At 48.8% G+C, this 19610-nt stretch overlaps 1 protein-coding gene across 1 annotated transcript in view; it reads right to left on the bottom strand.

The window, feature by feature from the left end:
• Nucleotides 1-468: 468 nt before the first annotated feature.
• Nucleotides 469-19610, bottom strand: part of LOC144153520 (iris-like) — a 28783-nt gene continuing 9641 nt past the window's right edge. The window contains exons 2-6 of the mRNA XM_077685151.1: nt 18927-19115; nt 17455-17694; nt 13147-13362; nt 4723-4903; nt 469-979 (exon numbers count right to left, since the gene is read on the bottom strand). Coding sequence (XP_077541277.1) covers nt 624-979; nt 4723-4903; nt 13147-13362; nt 17455-17694; nt 18927-19115 — 1182 coding nt within the window. The 3' untranslated portion in view covers nt 469-623. The remainder of the gene's footprint in view (nt 980-4722; nt 4904-13146; nt 13363-17454; nt 17695-18926; nt 19116-19610) is intronic.

The following is a 19610-nucleotide window of genomic DNA, read 5'->3' on the forward strand; positions in this document are numbered from 1 at the left end:
CGAGCGAAGTAGATTATTTCGATGATTAGTAAAAGTGGTGCTGCCGCTGTAATCGTTTTCCCAAGTGATGCAAAATAGTATTACAAGTAGTTTTTCGTGCCTTTACAATCGCTTTCGGAGCGAGCAAAGCTCAGTTTTTAGTGTGCCTTTTAGTGTGCCTGTCAGTTCTCCTTCCTCCAGTTCAGCCTGGTGCTTAATCCATTCCCATGTACACCTTTACCCCCAATGGTTTCATCTCCGTGGGCAAAAACGCCAAGGCACACCGCATGCTTCGCCCCCGCGGGTTTCACGTTAGTGTAGATGGCGCGGGATCTTTTTAAGCCCACCAGGCACGGACGTCTGCCTGGTTCTTTCATGCCACGATGTTGTGACTCCGGACTGCGCACGCAAGCTGCTCACACGGGCAAGCAAGCAAAGACAACCAAAACGCAACTCGACGAAAGTATAAACGTTTAATTTTTCGCCGGGACTGTCTGCTGGCACACATCCCAGCCTTTCACTTCGAGGTGGAGCCTACACTCTCCTAGAGTCTATTCTGCTGTGTCCCCACGATAACGAACACCCGAAGGACGACGTCGCCAATCTCGCACGGCGGGAACGATCCTCATTGAGTGGCCGCGTGGTTACGAGATCTTCTTGACGACTCCCATAAACAGCATGAGGGAGAGCTCCCGGTGCAGAACGTAGAAGATGAACGGCCTGTTCACCAGGAAGGGTATGGTCGTGCGCACGACGCTGCTCCTCCTCCTATGGCCCTTCCTGGCGCCATCCTTCTTCAGGCAGCTTTGCTTGGGCTGGGCGCTGGGGTCGGGAGAAACGGCTTCCTCGTAGGCCAGCGGTTTTCCTTCGACGTCCTTTGACGGCTCGCTGCCGCACCGCTTCATGTCCTCCGTTGGGGTCGCCCTGCCTCCGCGCCCATTCTCGTCGTCTTGAGCCGCCTCGTTCATACTCACCATGCTGCTTCTCCGGCGGGGAGACGCTGAAAACAAACGAACACCGAGGATAGTTAGATCAACGACTGAGCTGTGTCTCGTTATATAATTGCTAGTAGACGCGCGATAAAGATACTGCCGTGTCCGCTTAGTTCGCAACCCTAACACGCAACAAACGCAGACCATCAGTTCGAACAGTCAGTTATTCTGGTTCCATCAGCTCCCAATGGAAGAAGTAAGCAACTTGCTCCAAAGCCCTGGTGGTTGACGCGACCACGACGTTCACAGCAGCGTCATGCATGACCCAACTCTTGCTTAGTTATACGTTTTGATACCAACGGCAGGCTAAACTTGAAAATGAGGGAAAGAATTCAATATCTGGCATTTAACATTGAGCCATTCTTTCGAATTCTCCGCAAAGGCTGTCATAGATATACAAAATAATTACTGTCCAGGACAGGCGAAATAATTATTCACCATACCCACAGAGACTGAAAACCTCATATCGTCCTCATTCAGCAGCGTGTTAAGGCTTGAATTACAGGTACCCTGAATCCAGGGTTCCGCTGAGTCACCCCCACTTTCGGAAAATCACCCGCACCACACAAATGCCAACCTAATAACTCTCTCTCTCATCTCCGCCTAAATTAAACTATTTAATCAAGACAAGGAAATTGAGGGTTGCGTTGAAAAGAAGCAGAATGTTGTTGCGGCTGTACACGTTTGGGTTAATCCTGCGCAATTTCAAATATATAATGTCACAATCCACTTCTCTTCAACGAGAACAGAAACAGTTGCTTGTTGCCCTTCGCACTTCTTCGTTCGCCTTTCATTTGTTGCTAAGGCCTCTTCAGATTAGGGAATCAAGAAATGCAAATAATCACAGTTACAACCGCGGGGCTACACAATTGAATCGCTAAACAGTTCTTTGCAAGATCACCTACTGAGCTTCATGAAAGCGCGCACGACACCAGCTGCCTTCTTCGCGTGAGCTGATAACCGCTCACCTTGAACATTCGCGTAGCGGGTGTATAAAGCTCTCTGAGGTCAGCGAAGCCGGCGATAAAGCTGTAAGCGTTGCTGTGTGCCCTCGCTGTGTCCGAGTGTGAGGCCCTTCTACAGTTAAACCTGGATATAACTAACCTCTACGCATCGAATCGCTGGGTTTAGCGGAAGTTTTCCGTTCTCCATTGCCACCCCCATTCAAGTCCATCTGTTTGTGACCTCTATGTAACGAGGGCGTTGCGGTGGTTAACCTTTCATGTAACAAAGTCCCTAAGCTGATCAGTCATTGTTTTGCAGTTTTGCTAAAACATAGGCCAGACAATTACTGCAATTTAACACATACTACGACTACTGTGAGAAGCGAGCAGGTACGAAAAGGTCTAGAATCTCCCAAGAACAAAATTCGCCACGATGATGAACGCAGCCGCTAGCGCCATCACGTGGCTAACGCAGCCGCTTCTGGTTTCGCTTGTTTAACGTGACACCACACCACGTAGCAAGAGTAACTACACTTGAATTTTTTTTCGTCCGCACCGCAAACTAGCGTGCGTTTCCACGAGTGAAGGCGGTGTGTGTCCGTGTCACGTTTGAGACGCTAGGCCTTCCTGTCGGCGTATATATGTAGCTAATCCAGCACTACGGATCACGCGTCCCCGCTGTTATCTGCGGTGTCGGTTGGTCGGTGATGAGTTCTGCTGTTATAAAACGAGCGGTTTTGTCTTATGCGGACAAACTCACAATTTTGAATACCACTTACGCTGGCAAGAAAGAACATTGGCTCTGCCCAGTACAGTATCCGAGCTAGCGAATCCGCACTCAACAATTTTGAGTGCGGTGAAGAGCATCAAGTTCGCGAAAACGCGTCCATTCGGCATACGCTAGTTTTTTCAGAGGCGTTACGACACCAAAAAGGGTCACAATTCAAAAGTGACACTTAAGTTACGTATGTGAATGTGGGGATAATTGACCATGCTTCCTTGGAGGGCCAAGGGCCTAAGCTCATAAGACAGCAGCAGACGAAACTCACGCGGTTTTTCACAGTGAAATAAATCTTTGAAGGCTGCATTCACCTTCACAGGTATCTAGCATTGTGGCTGCGTTTCTGCTTTATTCACGGCAGCCTTAACTTAAAACCTGCGTGTAACGAACGCCTGCACGCAACGAAAAATTGCGAACTTTTGTCAACTCGGGCCAGAATTCCACGCGAGCGGGAGAATGCGTTGCTATGCGCCGCCCGGTATAACCACTTCGTGCCTCTGCAGCCGGAAGCTTTCGAAGCTGGTTCTGCGCAACCGTGCCAAACCAAAAGCGCTGCTTCCAACCGAGCGCTACTATTCGCATGTGGCTCAGTGAAACCGCTTTGAGTTTTACGCGCGCCGTTCGCGTTTCCTCCACGCGGAAATGAAAGCTAAGAAAGCATGAAGATGAAACCCGACTACAGAAATGAAAGGCAACCTACAAGACGACGTCCTAGGAAGAACCGTGATATTTTTGTGACCTGTCTATGCTTAAGGTTAAAGCTGCGTTTGCATTTGCATACCGCCTGTTGCATTTACAGCTATGGAGGCAGTCCTGGCGTTGGCCGGTCAGTGTTTCGATGCCGTGATAAGCCCGACAAGACGCGTTCCCGCGAAACTTCTTTGAATAAAACTGCCCAGTGTTAGGCGAAGAAGAGCATGGTATACTGCGTGCATGGTTCAGATTATGAGCTGTTTTATTGACAAAGCTTCGCAGGCCCAAGAGTTACCTCTAGTATCTTGTCGGACCAATATTTCAACCGCAGCGTGAGAATGCAACATCAAGAAATAATTACCCTGTTGAAATTCTGCATTCAATATTTTGTTTTTACTGTTTCGTCATTTTCTTCTTTGAAACGACCTGCCATTTCAACGAGTAGTATATTTAGATTTTCTCAATGTAGTATACCTGTATATGTGAAGTGTTTTTCGCATTAGTTCACCTTTAAACTATTTCAGTGCGAATTTCTCTGCACTACTTCTCCGCATCACGGAATTGCATTTTGGTTTAACAATCTTAGATTAAACCGTTTTTATCGGTGTGTCCGAAAGGAATGGCACGCCTGGAGAAAAGGAATGATTAAACTGTGAAACAGCGCTTTAAACGAGGACAGCGAGAGAAGAAGACACAGACGCTAGCGCTGTCCTCGTTTAAAGCGCTGTTTCACAGTTTAATTATGAACCAACTAGCCCAAACCCAAACTTTAGTTAAAATAAATAAGTTATTTTGTTTTGGAGGCACAGACTATACCATTAACCGACATAGCTGAAAATGTGCTATCTCGGCTGCTTAGAGAAATTTCTCGCAATATAGAATGACGATTTCTCTTCACCATCCTATGAGTAATAGATTTTCATAGATATGCTAAACCGGCGGATACTCGGAACGCCGCAAACTCTACCACTTTTGGGATGTAAATTTGAATAAATTGTGGCACTGTAGGGTCCATGCACTCCTCACAGATGGGAACCAGTCAAGCTGTAACTGCTCGCCTTTGCCGCTTCAGCTGTGCTTCACGGGGTAGCTCGCTGCGCGTGCGCTCTGCTTCGGTGAACACTTTTTCGCTCCCACCGATGCGGCGTTTCCCCATACGAGAGTTGCCAGATGCGAGAGTGCATTACGACATTTTTCAAACCCGCCAATCTCTGTCCCCTCGTGGTTTCCCCGCGAATTCGCATGGGATGAGTTTTCCGCGTACACGGAACCTCCAGATTTTCCTTTCGCCGGGCCCTATAAGGCTTCGCTTTGAAATAATTGTGTACACAACCTGGGTTGCTTTCAGCGGGTGACTTCGAGGCTTCGGGCGACGAGAGTTCTTCCAGCGAGGCGCAGAAGGAGGGCCGGCGGGGGTGGCCCGAATCGTTGACCATGTCTGCGGCCGCGTGGTGGATCCAGTCCGTCGCGTACATGTTCACGCCGCCACCGAACATGCCGGACAGGTTGGCGCTCTGCGGACGAGTGCGGCCGTGCACGATGAACTCGTGAAAGTGGTTGATAAAGGCGCTTTGACTGGGATACGAAAACTAACGCAGTCCGAACGCTGTTTGTACCTCAGAACAAGTAGCGGTGGAATTGGGACAGAACAAGCAGCAACGGAGCATTCACGCGTCGCCGATTCTTATGTGCGGCACAAAGCACACATGTGTGCTATTTGCATACTTGTACGCATTACTGAAAAAAGTTAACTGATTACAAATGCAATTAAGTCGCTGTGACAAGTACGCGATAACAATAACAAATAAAGAACCTGAAAAGTAACCTAAAAAATTACTCTAGAGCACAGTGTAAGATATTCTTTTAGAGGAGGACCCAGCTTGCAAAGCAAACGTTTACTCGTCGTTCTTCTGATGTCCCCAAGCAGGCGCCGCTGAGACCGCCGACTGCAGCGCCCTCCAGCTAGTGGAGAAAAGAAGCTGCCCTAGTGCCAGCCACTCGGAGGTGTTCGGAACTTTCGGAACTTTCGCAGGTGTTCGGAAAAGCTGCCAAGACGGCCCACGCGGGCCTTCTCGGCGGCTTGCCTAACCGGTCGTTTGCTCGCCGTGGCTTGGCCAGCTCCGCGGGCCGACAGAGCAGTCGAGAAAGTCATGCGAAAGCATGGGCGCGGCCCGCTGTGTTTCAAATTGTTCCGAAAGGTGTTGTGAGTCAGTATCAAGATATAAAAAACTTAATCGAGGTGAATGTTTGCAGCAGTACCTTTTGAACGTTCACGCAACGGAGATTTCATGCTTCAGTAACAAAAAAACCTGTGGTGTAAAGGCCTCCAACATCATTACGTTAGGAGGGTTTGTAACTGGGCTAGTTGGTTGATTGCATGAAGTTGAACAGGGCAGGGATGGCACTAAGAGCAGAGGCGACAAACACGGGCGGTAACAACTGTTTATTTTTGTAAAGAAAGAACATTTATACGGGTACAAAAATTAGCATGGTTATCAGAGACCGGATTGCAGAACGCGGGAAGGCATGGCAAACACTAAGGAAAGCTCTTACCCAGCATGCGCGCGAAGATATGGCCGAAACGTGGGCGACTCTTACCCGGCAAGATATGCGAGTTTCGTATCCAGCAAAGCCACCGCCGGTGTGCTGACGCATGACGATCCTCTGCTGTGTATGAGGAATGCCAACTCGCTGAAAACTGCAGCATGCTTGTCCAGCATGTGAAAACTTGCAAGTCGTGCGTGCCTGATTTTGAAGCCTGGCGTGTCCTGAAAAGGTATAGAGGGCAGCGCATACGAGAAATATGCGAGGCATTCCTCATTCACAGCAGAGGATCGTCATGCGTCAGCACACCGTCGGTGGCTTTGCTGGATAAGAAACTCGCATATCTTGCCGGGTAAGAGTCGCCCACGTTTCGGCCATATCTTCGCGCGCATGCTGGATAAGAACTTTCCTGCCTGTTTGCCACGCCTTCCCGCATTCTGCAATCCGGTCTCTGATACCCATGCTAATTTTTGTACCCCTATAAATGTTCTTTCTTTCCAAAAATAAACAGTTGTTAGTCAGCGCCCATGTTTGTCGCCTTTGCTCTTAGTTAATTAATTAACTTACTTAATTAAATACCTCTTAGTTAATTAACTATTTAACTCTTTGTTAAATAATTAATTATTTAGTTAATTAATTAACTCTTAGTTAGTTAATTAACCTTCCCGGCGATGCTAAACAAATGAATGCGTGCTCTGCAACAATCCCCCGCTGACAATGATGCTACTTGCAGTCGGAATTGGTCTGATAGTGTGATTCTGCTAAACAGCGCTTTTCGGAGCTTGAAAGAGGGGTACTATACTCAACGCGAAATGGTGCGCGCTCGCAAACGATGCATTGCCATTGATTTTGCTGTTGGCTGAAGCACCCCTGATACTCCCTATCTGCAACGGCGAAGGGGAAGTGACCGCTGGTGGACCAGCGCCATGAAATACGTGGGAGGTAGCTGAATTTGTGGAATGGATTAAACTAGAGGCCAGTACGCTGATGTTTCTTCGTCGCAAATGACGCTGCACAACTTGGGCAAGTTCAGGCACGAAGCAGCGGAGGCAAAGCAGTGTCAAAGGCACTGGTGAAGCCCAACATTCAGAGGAGCTTTCATGCGGGTCTATATCAACCTGGGACACCCGCAATCTCGCAGCTGTTCTAAAAATGCGCCAAAAGCACGCGTTAATATCGCCTTGTGTTAGCACACAAGGTGAGCTCACACAAACAACGCTGCTTTACGCAAATGCCGCTATTGCTTGCGAACCACATTGTTTTGCAAAGTCATTGGTGAAGCACGTGAAGTCAAGAACCCTGTGAATTTGCGAGTTCTGCCTGCAGATGAACTTTTATTCGAAGGTCTACGCGTGGCGCCACCAACTTCATATGACACTCTTCCATACTTCTATGTCCACACCTAAAAGTCTATCTTACACCGTGGTCTAGAGTAATCTGTTGCTTCGCACGCTACTTTTTACAACGCTTTTATTTAGGTAGCGCTGATATGCGCATGTAACCTGGCATAAATACCAAGGCCGCCCTAAATTTGAGTCGGAAAAAAGCCCGCACGTACCTCAAATTTTTGTCAAAGGCTCTTTTAGTGGTGCACGCTATCGCGTCAAGTTCAAAAGAGCAGATCTGCTTATATAAGGAGGACAATTTGACATCCACCTCAATGCAGCCATACGGCTACAAAGAAAAGCTGTGCAGCCTTCTCATAAACTTCACTGTTGAATAAAAATTCGTCGTGGTTTAGGATGGAACCCGGAACCACCGCCTATTTAAGGCAGTCGCTATATCAACTGCGCTAACCAGGAGGCTAGCCATTTGTAGCGCGAGAGCGAACTGATCAACAACACGAAGTGCAGGACAAGTGTTTATAGATGTTTATAAAGGCAAGCGAAACCTGCAGTGTGCAGTCATTTAAGGGGCGGTAGAAATGTCCAAGGGATCTAAGCTTAACATGTTACCTCCAATTTAGTGCGACTTATAGCTTATGTTTCACTGACCGGCGCACTGAAACTATAATCTTAGATTGAACTATTGGCTATGATTGCAACGCGGTTTTAATTAAAAACCTTACTACTTCCGCAAGATATATGTTGTTGAAAAAAGATTACATTTATTGTATAGTCATAGTCACCGTTTGTATAGTCAACACTAGTCACCATAGTCACCACAGTGCCACCGCGGCGGGTCTGTCCAGTTCGTTTGCTTCTCTTTAGAATATGAATACCGGGTCAAAAGGGTACAATCGGATAGACTTCGGCTGCATACATGAGGGACCCAGTTTCATTCTGGCCACGGGAAGTGTTCCTTTCTGTGGGACGCTTGGTTTTTTGGAACACCACCTGGCGCTTCGACGACACAAGTGAGTCAATACAAGCTATTTTTGAAAGGCTATGGGATGGCAGCTTAAAACAGCTCCGCTCTGAAAGAGCAAGCAGGCTTTCGTTGGTTGCTCAAATGGGAAGGTTATGCCCATACCACGTCCTTCAAAAACTTTCGCGGTACCCGGCGCGTTCCAATTGGTTGAGGACCGGGCACAATTACCAAAGTAATTGTCCCTGCATCTGTAGATACGAGCACACCCTGCTCTGATGACAACTAGTAGCCGACATCAACAATGCAAAGCAAGATACGGCGACGAACTGGCGCCACGCATTAACCATTACAAGGCCTCTTTTATATCCTATTTTATACTGTTGAGAACTACTCGAAAGCAGCGGTGTGTTTTATTTGCCTTGCCATCTTTATTGTGAGAGCAATATTTCTATGTCTATAGGAACTGCTCAAAACAGCTCTGGACATGCAAAGATAAAAGGCCGTGGTGTCGATTTTCAATACGCTCAATATTTCGAAACCTTTTGAAGAATGTAAAGTTGGCCCGAGTTTCACACCTACGCACCTAGCTTAAGGATGCTAACAGTTTTCCGTTTCAAAACGCACCCTATAGATTACCTGAGGCGTGTTTTCTAGGGCGAAAAATACGCGAACACGATAGGAATGCCGGCGAAATAGACGTTCCTAGCACTAAAACGGCAGACTTCCCCTTGTCAGCAGTGTGCGAAAGCCTAGTGCGCCAAATATATACATAGATTGAAAGCGAACAACAAAGACAGGCGTGAGAACACAGTTGCTGTAGTCCGGGAGCGTGCAATAAATGGATCAGGATTTGCCGAATCTGGGGCCTCCATGTAAAGTTAAGGGGCTTTTGTTCCGGTCTCTGCCGCAGGGTTAAAAATTGACCACGTATCCGCTTTCCCTGCATATGGTGTATACAAAATTGTACTGTTCTGCCCCTGCCAAGTAAATGCTTCTATTCTTCTCGCCTCCCACTCCTCACGCTCTTCCCATCTCGTCCCGTTCCTCCTACAATAGAAGCCGTGAAGGTTTCCTCAGACAATTCAATTTTCCCGTGTTCTACGGCTGCGGTTTCATCTGATGTCATTTTCTATTTATGTTGCACCTGGAGTTCGAGCGACGAGACCAAGGCTCGTGCGCAAGTCCTTTTAACAGCGAAAATGTTCTTGATCGGGTGTCTTTTATGGGACAAAGTGCGGCAACACGGTAGCACCGATATGGGGAGATCACACACTAAAATAAAAATGGCCGCCATACCGCTCTGCGAAAGTAGATGTCCAGCGAAGCTCTTGTAAACCACTACACATGTTGTTGTGGGAGGGCATGAAATTTTCCTCGTACTCTCGGCGAGATTGTCATTTGCCCTCGGCTTCCCTGGCGGCGGAGCCTGACCCATGCGCTCGCCCTCGAATGACATCAACGCCTCTTTTCGCGAGCAGCTGCAAACCTCGTCTTTACCAGGAACACATAGGCGGAAGGGGGGGGGGGTCCCATTGTTCGCAGGCGCCTTATCATTTATCGTGTCGTTTCGATGCTTGTTTTGTTGTTTGTCTTTTAAGGAATACTGAACTCTATGGTGTACGCCTGATTGCAAAGGAAGATTGCGCTCGGCTTCTTTGGCGGCAGATGCTGGGTCCTGCCTAGCCTGACGAATGCGCTCGGTGTATTAGGGGAGAACTGCTGGATCCTGCCTGGGTTTCTTGTTTACGACACGAAATTTTCCGACCAAGGAGAGACAAACAGCTTCACGTTAAAAGAAGGAGAGCAAAAGCCTAGCACCCTCGCAGCAAGGTAAAAGAATGCTTGAACGAGACGTCCACACAGGCAAAGGTTTTCTAAACCACTAAATCTGGTGGCAATGTTTATAGTTGTCAACATTGTTGAAAAAAATGGAAACATTAGGCATATTTGAGGCAAGATATCAATACATAACTGACATTTACATTGTTCTTTTAGTTAAAGGTGCGTGGAAGCTTTGCTTTTTCTACGGAAAATTTTAAAAAATACCCTGTCAAAAACAAAACCAGCGGCTAGTGTTGCGAGTTCAGAAATAACAAAGGTTCCAGTGGAAGGCGCGAACAGTGGAACAAAGCGAGAATGAATGAACCGGAACCGATCAGCTGGCTTTGAAAAGTTTTCCGATTAGGGAGCACCAGGCAGGTTTGCTTGTAACATCAGCGCTCGCATTGTTAAGTCCGTGAAGCAGGGCTAATTGTTTTTGTATGTGGTGTCTAAAATACAGCTTTCATGACGTTTTTTTTTTAGTGTGCGTTTTACTGTTTAGTATCGCGAAAATTGCTCCCTCGTCTTTTTCGTATAAAAGAACGGTGCATGTACCAGCTGTGTAATTATATTTGGATTCAAATACCCTTAACGTTTTCTTTTTGTGAACAATGTTCAAAAGTATGAAGTGCGCTTCTACATACAGTTGTTGGGAGATGTTTTGATTGCATATTGACTCCTTTAAGAGTAGTTGTAACCTTTGGCTGGATGGTTGAGAAGAGAGACAGACAGACATTCAGATGGATGCAACAAAACTTTGGTGTTTACCTTGTCAACTCCCAGTTGTCCTTATCTATCTCCTAAGAGACGCGAAGGAGAAAGCCATGGCATGTACTACAGTAAAGCCCGCTTATATCGGAAAGTGAGAGGATGGTAAAATAGTTTGACATAGCAAAAATTTGATATACAAAGTCAAGCAAAAAAAAAACTCATATGAGAACAATCTTGCCGACGGAGTCACGAGCTAACGCTGAGCTCTTACCACCCTGCAGTTCACTATTGATAGGGCACTTTCTCTGGAAGAAAACAATAACTTATTGAGGCGGAAGAACCGCGTGAGTGTAGCCTGCTTCTTGGAGCGCAACCCGTTGCTGGTGACGGCTTGCTCCACGATATCGAAACAGTCGACAAGCACAAGACCGCTGCCCTCAATGGCACTGCACTATCGCCGTAGCAGGGCCACGGCAGCGACGGCTTCGCTCGTGCTCGGAAGCGGTACGGAGTCCTCGGTGTCTTCGACAGAGCGAAGGCAAGCATGGATACAAGCGAATAACGGCGAACCCAGCGAACCGAGCAAGTACGCGCAGCGAGTGGCGCGGACTTCAAGTTCGGTGACACCGCAGCCCGTAGCGCCCAATGTGGCGCTTTCGGCTCCAACGGTATGCATGCGTGGAGCTGGTCCACTCTGCCACGGTCAGTTTGGACGCGCCCGAGCTCGCGCGGGAGTCGCAAGCGACACCCGCGCTACCGCTGCGCGCCGTTGTATTGCGGGAAAGCCTGCCGCATCCCTAAGGAGAGCGAAAAATCCCGCGCGGGAGAGTTCGATATATCCATTGTGAGCAAAATCGCGTTGGATATCAAAAGTTTTAAATGCATGCAATTTTTACCAGAATTATGCAATGGTTCGATATAGGCAATAATTCGACATATCCGTGTTTGAATATAAGCGGGCTTTACTGTATAGATTGCCAGGGCTCTTTGGGGCAGCCGCCGTGCAAACGGGGATGTGAGCGTGTTCTAACATGGATACACCGAACAAAATGTCACTCGAGCAGCTCTTCAAGAGGAAGGCACCTGCGGCATTCCATCAGCCGGGAGAAAGAGTCTGGGGCCCACCGCGAAATAATGACTGCAGAATAACGACTGCGTGGCTGCTTTTTAAGAATCAGCCGCAAAAAACAGAAGGAAGGTATCTCACATCCTAATTACAAGGATTCACAAAAGCATAATGGTAATGATGTTTTTACTACACCGTGGAAAATTGATAAGACGCCCGATGCATACAAAGGCGAAAACACCCGCAGTACAGTGCACGCAATGTACAAGGAAGGTTGTACATTAAATCCCAATCGGCTGCAAACGAGTTTACCAACTGGCCCTTGTTTCCATGAAAGGGCACGATGAGACAACCGGGCTGTTGATAATTAAGCCGGGGCATTTGTTGGACTACTGCAAGCGTTGCAATCACCATCCAATTCGTACTTACATCATGCTTCTTGCACGTTCTAGTGACAAGCTAGAATGCGAGGCAGTGGAAGTTTTCGATATCTCGTGGGCCGGGGACAAGTCCATTACTCCCCGTCTGTGCCACTTGCTGATCAGGACATATCATTGCTTATGCAATTAGAAATGTTATGAACAGAATGTGGTGCAATTCCTTTCTGATATATCAAATTAGGTTCAATTGGAAGTTAGCGCCATCTGCACGAGGTCGCGGGTTCCATTCCCGGCCACGGCGGCCGCTGTTCTGGTAGAGGCGAAAAGCAAAAACGCCCTGTGTACGAGATTTCGGCGCACGTTAAAGACCCCCAGTTGGTCAAAATTAATCCGGAGCCCCCCACTACGGCGCGCCTCATCGCTTGCGTTGCGTCGGCGCGTTAAACCCTACAATCAATCAATCAAGCTAGCGCCATCTGTTGTACTGTGTTCCTTCGCCCGGTCTTCTGCGCTATTGTTACCTAATTATTAGCCACAACTCGCCCACACCCAGCTCCTTCTGCTGGCATGCAACTGCTCTTGCATTTATTGAGTTGAAAAGCAGTTACACTCGATACATACACCCGTTTTGTCGTAAGCCAATCTAACGTAACCGGGGAGAGAAAGGCATTGCGAACGGCCTGAAGACAGACTCACGTCACACTCGAAGTTTGTACACGCGATGATGGCGCCACTTTTTCCCCGCGCCTTTAACATATTGCTAACGACGTGCTTCCCAGGGCACCACGGCAGGTATTAGCGGAAACAGAAAGTGCCGCGTGCTCGGCGACCTATACTAGCGAATTCGGCGCCAGCGTCGTCTATTTTTGGGTAAGCCGAACTGCCGGCTGTAAGCGAGCGGCCTGCACCAGCGCAGGGCCTTTACCTCGCTGAACAGATCCTGCAGGCCCATGTAGTAGAGGATGGACTCAAGGCGCATGCCCATGTCGAGCTTGAGGCGGGGCATGCACAGCTCGACGTCCGGCGTGCGCACCATGCGCCGCGTCAGCTCCGGCAGCCGGTTCAGGTTCTCACGTTGCTCCAGCACGCGGAAGTCGTGCCGCTGGTGCGGCATCACGATCACCAGCGACGTCTGTTCGCCCTGCGGGGGGGGGGGGGGGGGGGGGGGGAACTAGAATGGGCAACCGCCGAGACGGAACAGCAGCTCGGAAGAGATACGGCCAGGTACTGGTCAAGAACTACGGATATGTCGGCCTCCTTATAGTATGTAAAAGGTTACTTTACATTGCCCTGTCTTTAGAATGCATCGGTTCAAATGAAGTGAACAATAATGTTATGGCTACCCGCGGGCACCCCACTTTCGAGCGATTGGTTCCGAATAAAATCATGTACCCTGATGGAAAACTTTCTAATAATCATTCATAAAATCGTATGGGGAAAATACTATTCGCGTGTGTCCATTTATTCCGACATTTTACAGACATCTCGCGTTGTGTTTTGCCCGTGGAGAGAAGTTAGAAGTCGCTGCTTTGTAGGGATCGCTGCATGTGGTACTCCCACACTAACAAAACAAAACCCCACATACTTCAAGCCCTTCTGTCAGCAGTGTGGTTCGTTTCCAACCTCTTATTCTTGCAAGATGGTAAAGCTTATCGTCATCATGTTGTTCCCCCAGCGAGATTTATTACGCACTGGGTTATATTACGTCTGCACAGTTAGGCGGCCCGTAGCGTGTTAGGTGCCGTCGCAGCTATTGAAAGCAGTTCCCTCGTCCAGTTCTCGTGTCCTTTTTAGTTGCGACGCTCAGAGCATCTTTTCTCGGCGGCCCTGTCCTTCCTGCGTGCGTCCGTTGTTGTCCGCGTGCGTCCGTTGTTGTCCCAAGCCACTCTCCCGCTATCCTCTCCGATAGCGAACACTCTCTCGCGAGCGGCATTGTATTGGATTGGCTTGGCTTGGCTTGGCTTGGCTTGGCTTGACTTGGATTGGATTGAATTGGATTTTGATTGGATTTTGATTGGATTGGATTGGAATAAAGTGGATTGTGTTGGATTGTGTTGCGTCATAGCCGCGGCAGACGCACTGGCGCCGGCGCGTGCCCAGGTGAGAGCGTGTGCGGCCCAGCGCGCTCTCACCGCCGGTGGGTGGCGCTGCGCGCGGTGCTGCGCATGTGCAGTACTCTCTCTCTCAGCGGTTTCCTCTCCTTCGGGCGCGCTGCGCATATAACCGGTGTGCCGCTCTCCGGCGGCCTTTCGGTCGACGGTTGCTCTCCGCTTGCGCTTCAACCCCCCTCAGCGTCGCATCACACCAGGGTTCCCGCGAGGGGAGGTGGGCGTAATTTTTTTTCTCATGCTCGCTGGGAGGTCCCCACACAGCGGAATAAATAATGGGACGCGAGCGGTTAGATCGGCCGCTACCTTTATACTCTTTACAGGCTGCTCAACAATAGCTCCCTCTAAAGAATGCAAGCCTAATTACGTAAACGATTATGCTCCAATGAGCGATCGTGGAATAAGAAAGTGCTTTTTGTGCAATGAACCGTATCTCGACCTAAAAAAAAACCCGTAGAGTCCGGCATTCTATATAGCAGGGGTCTGCAACCTGCGGCCCGCGGGGCCCCAAGTGTTAGGCGGCCCGTAAGACGACGTCAGAATTACACCTCCTCTTCTCACTCCCTATATGAAGGGCGACATGGCAGTTTAGACCTCAAATAGGCTTAAACAGGAACAAAGATTGCCACCCGTTGCTATTGCCACCCGTCTTCCCAAAATAAACATGATATATATTATAGCAGTTTTGTAAATAATTGTAATTTGTCGAATTTTTTTCTCCTCTCCCCTTCCCCCTTTCCTTTTCCCTATCTGACAGTCTGGCCCCCGCCATGTCGCCTTCATGCAACTCGGCACTCCGCCTCAAAGGTTGCCGACCCCTGCTTTCCTAGGCAGTTATCCCGTGTGCAAATACTTCCCTGTATATGTTTTCAGTCGTTGACACTAAGGTGTAAGCTCTAACGCTGCCACCATGAAATTCACCGGCTATAAGCGTGACGCAACGCAATGTCGTTATGTGGTGCTAATCATCACCGATACATTCGCTTTGACACCTCGGCGTAAGGACACGTCCGTGGCGGAAGCTTCGGTTTGTCGGTGAAGCATGATTTTAAATAAAGGGCGCACCACAGCGCTGTGGTGTGCCCCTCTCTCGCCCTTGTAATTCGCCTTCTTATTTTCAGGCAGTAAAGGTCAGAATGGTTGCCGTTTTTGTGAATTATTGCAATGTCTGATAGAAACACCGTGATTATACGGCAGTTAACCATCTAATAGCAGTTCTTAATTGCACTCTAGATTAACCGGTGCAATGACAAAAAAAAAAAAAAAACTCCGGCACAGGCGTTGTGCTTGATTAAAGTTATATGCACGTCTCCACATCCGACCGTGTTGCGGCATCGTTCCTTACTTGAAGGCCTTGAAATGCGGTCACACGGAAACGTCGTTTTTCATATTTCATCTCCAGCGCACCTGTTGTGTGTTATCTTCTGAAAAGCGCGTCCATATTCATTTAGTTTAAAGGGTTCCTCTACCCATGTTTTGAAAAGGCGAAGTCCGTTGCTTTTCTAGAAGAAGCTCAGTCTCGGTGATCTGCCGCACGACATCTCGCGCCTTTTATTCTTGCAACGCGGGAACAATCCGTGGTCTACGAAACAGTTGGCCACAAAACGCACTCCCTGTTTTCCGCCTTTCGTTGCCTTAAACGCCTGTTTGCACGCCTTAATGGGCAAAGCCCTTGACGATTAACAACGGGGTCCATTCGATACTCGCAATTGCGAAGTCTATGTTAATGGGCGAAATTTAAACTAATGTTGCGTTCACATTTTTAGTATTTAGTATACATTTTTAGCATATAGCTTTTTTTTTAGTATAGGAAAAAACGGAAACCAACCTACGAGCCGGCCCTCCCAAATCTCAGGATACTAGACAAAGAACATGGCGCATAAATTAAAATGATATTCTGCACCGCATGGTTTAACAGGTTTAAGATTACCCCAACAGGCACACTGCATGTACACTGAGACCCGCCTAGGTTTTCTTTACGCGAGAGCATAAATGAACCATTAAGGGAAAAATCTGGCGCAGGACATGTTCGGGGTACAGTGTAGTAGCCCAACGGAGCCTAAATGTTCTTTGCCTCAACGCGTCATGCCGTTGCATTGCAGCATCGTGCGTTTCCCAAGAATAAAGCCCAAACAAAGAGAGACACGTTCATTAGCAGAGCCACGTAAAAACAGTTATTCGATCAAACATCTGCGACGCACCTACAACGAGCGTTGCACTCCAGTATCTGCTGAGTCTGTCAGCTGTGGATTGAGCGGTCACCAGGGGGTCCCGGAGCAGTGCACCTTACGGTGGTGAAAAGGACACTCACGATGAAGGATTACAAAATAATGTTTTCTCATTCACAACTTATAAGTAGTTTTAAGTGCAGAACACATTAGGGGCTCGCCTTGTCGTCGTAGCTCGCCCCACGGTGTACCGTCGTCCCGGCGTCCCACACAAGCTTCGAAAAACACGCGGTTTATATTGTCGTAACCGCTCGAAACTCGTAAACCGCTCGCGCTCGTCATACGTCTCCCCGTTATTTAGCGTAAAGAAAACTGCAGGTACAATTGAGGCAAAATACATGTAATTAACCGGCAAGGTAAGTCGCCGGAACCTCCGTGATGAAACACAAGCACCCACACAAAAGAAAATAAAACTCCCGCTCGCGCTGTTTCAGGCAGGGGGCCCGCAAGCACTGCCACGGCGGGAAATTTGAAATGTGTTCGACAAGAATACATCAGCAGAGGAATGAGACAGGGCGGCGAAGAGCGTGATGGGTGGTACCAGTGAGCGGATAACGGTGCCACTGCTTATATTGCGAATCACGTCTACGCAATTCCGACAGCTTTTACTTTGACTGAAGCGGCTTTACTTTTTTTGGTGTCCTCAGAGTTCGCACTTTTCTAGGCTCTTTATGTTTAGAAGGCTATTTCCACTATTCCCGGTTATTTTATAAGGCTATTTCCGGCTATTTCCACTTCCCAAGGGGAATAACGTTTTCAACGCTTCAATGCTGTGCCTTGGATCTTTCAACGTTTCGTACGTGTAGTCCATTAACGGTTTACATGTGGCGTTCTGCTGCTAAATTTATTTTCTCAGTGGCTCTGTTAGCGAAGCGCCCAGCCAACACGAGCGCCTACCTTGTGCATTATCTCGACGGCGGTGAAGCTGAGCTCGCGGTCCACGATGTAGCCGTACTCGTCGATGCGGGCCACCATCTCCACCTCGATCTCGCTGCCGTCGTCGTCGTCGTTGCTGGCGTGGAACTCGTGGCGGCGCAGCTCTGTCTCGGTGAACGGGTCCGTCCACGTGGCGTGGAACTGCACCGCGTTCACGATGCACAGACGGGTGGCCGAGGTCACGGCACCCGGGGTTAGCACCTGCAACCGCGCGCGCGGATGAAGTAGTAATCATCTGGACGAACCCCGTCCCTCTTCTTCGTTTTTTTTTTTTCGAGAAACTTCAAACGGGGGTTTCCCGCAGGAAGCCTACACCTGTGGTATGAGGCGGGCTGCAATGGAGGACCACACAGGCATGCTCATTATGAGCCGAAATCAAGTGCGCTGGTGTTAACATCAATACCCTACCCCGTAAATGGCATCCGGAAAGCGGACCGAAACCGTGACCTCGTTCTCCAAAGCACGATGCAGATTTGCTACCCGTCCTCCGGTCCTACTATAAACGCACTCTAGGCAGCACAGCTTCTAATTGTACTATCCGACCTCGTTGCGAGTGCAGAACCAGTGCCGTTGCTGTGGTCACGGAGGGGACGTGCGGTGCTAGGCGGAGCTGGCGGTGGGGGGAGAGGGGGCGTCAGCCTGCACTGTACGCGTGTGAAAGAGAAGAAAATTTCGGACTGCTCAGCTTGATATAAACTTGGGCTCGGCTTGCATGTGGAATGCCGGCATGCATCTTGATTGGTAGTTAAATCATCGCCCTTTTCCCCGCAACCTTTTCGTGGAGGACTACCCGCAACTAACACAATACTAATGGTGGAAGACGCCATGGACCAGTTAGACGTAACTGACACTTGAAATCCCCAATGAGCCCTTCAGTGACAAGCAGAGCTCTTCCCTGACCCATTAACTCCTCAATGACAGACCAGTGAACGGTCTAGTAGCCGTCTGGCGAAAATAAGAGACGCCTACTCCTCTTGCTACCGAACTCGGAGCAGTGAACGGAAGTGCAGTAGTGCCAATGGCGCGTGAGGGTGCAGCAGTGACAATTGGATGCTCCTTCTGCAATTTTCGCGTCCTTCAACGGTGAAAGGTTCCGTAAATCTCCGCACGCCAACTTTCCGCGCCCTCTATTAACGAACGATTTCATTCGTAGACGCTGAAGCGTGTCACACACGTTGACGAGCATCTCTCAAGCTGTCATTGTGATCCCCCCCCCCCCCTATGGTATAACCCCTATTACATTATTTTGCACCGGGTATGCATAAACAGCCCACAGGAAGAACATGACAGATCAAGAGGGGAAGCCTCAGGTCGACGTTTTGTTCGGTATAGCCGATAGTTCCCTACAACGGTGTTCATTATAACGAGGTTTGGTACATCAATTCATTTCCTAGTAATTCCTTCCTTCATTAAGCAGACATCGTAGATCTCACCTCTTTGACCTTCTGGTCGGTGTGTTCCCGCACCCAGCTGTTTATCTGGCGGCGCACGGTCTCCGAGTCCTCGACGAAGTCCACCTCGTGCACCGTGCCGCCGTACACGCGTCGCACAGTAGCCCAGTACTCGTCCGTGGGCCGGTAGCCCTGGCGAACGAAGGCCCCCGTGGCCAGGCGTAGCGGAATCTGTCCAATAATGATCGCCATCATCGTAATCTTCCTCCACATGATTTGCGTCATCGCATTGCTCAGCTGGGGCCCCTCGCTAAGGAATCGAGTCTGTTTAGCCACAGATATAGCAAATTCTATTCGCGCAAGGGATACCACTATCTCTAAATAAGTAAAATATTTTTTATTCTTAACAGTCTTTCCCTGCCCACATCGCGCTCCACATTCTGGCCGACTGGCCTTGTGTTACAGACGCAGCTAGACCCATGCTGCTCTAAGCACTGCAGTTGAATTGATGATCTATTATGAGATCTAGCCCTTTCGGCCCTGGAATTTTCATTTGACAACACAAAAAATAATATCATCTAGCGCCTTAAGGGAAAAACAAGAACTGCTAGTTTTCTGGGCGAGCGTTGTGCGAAGGTCCCTCTCGCGATAGACATCACCATTGCTGAGTTTTTGCGGGGCTCCATGATATGAAACAGAAGAAGCTTCAGTGGACACAGGATACGA

The sequence above is a fragment of the Haemaphysalis longicornis genome, unplaced genomic scaffold (assembly GCF_048455015.1).
Source record: "Haemaphysalis longicornis isolate Haplotype H1 unplaced genomic scaffold, Haemaphysalis longicornis Haplotype H1 scaffold_9, whole genome shotgun sequence".
Taxonomy (NCBI): Eukaryota; Metazoa; Arthropoda; class Arachnida; order Ixodida; family Ixodidae; genus Haemaphysalis; species Haemaphysalis longicornis.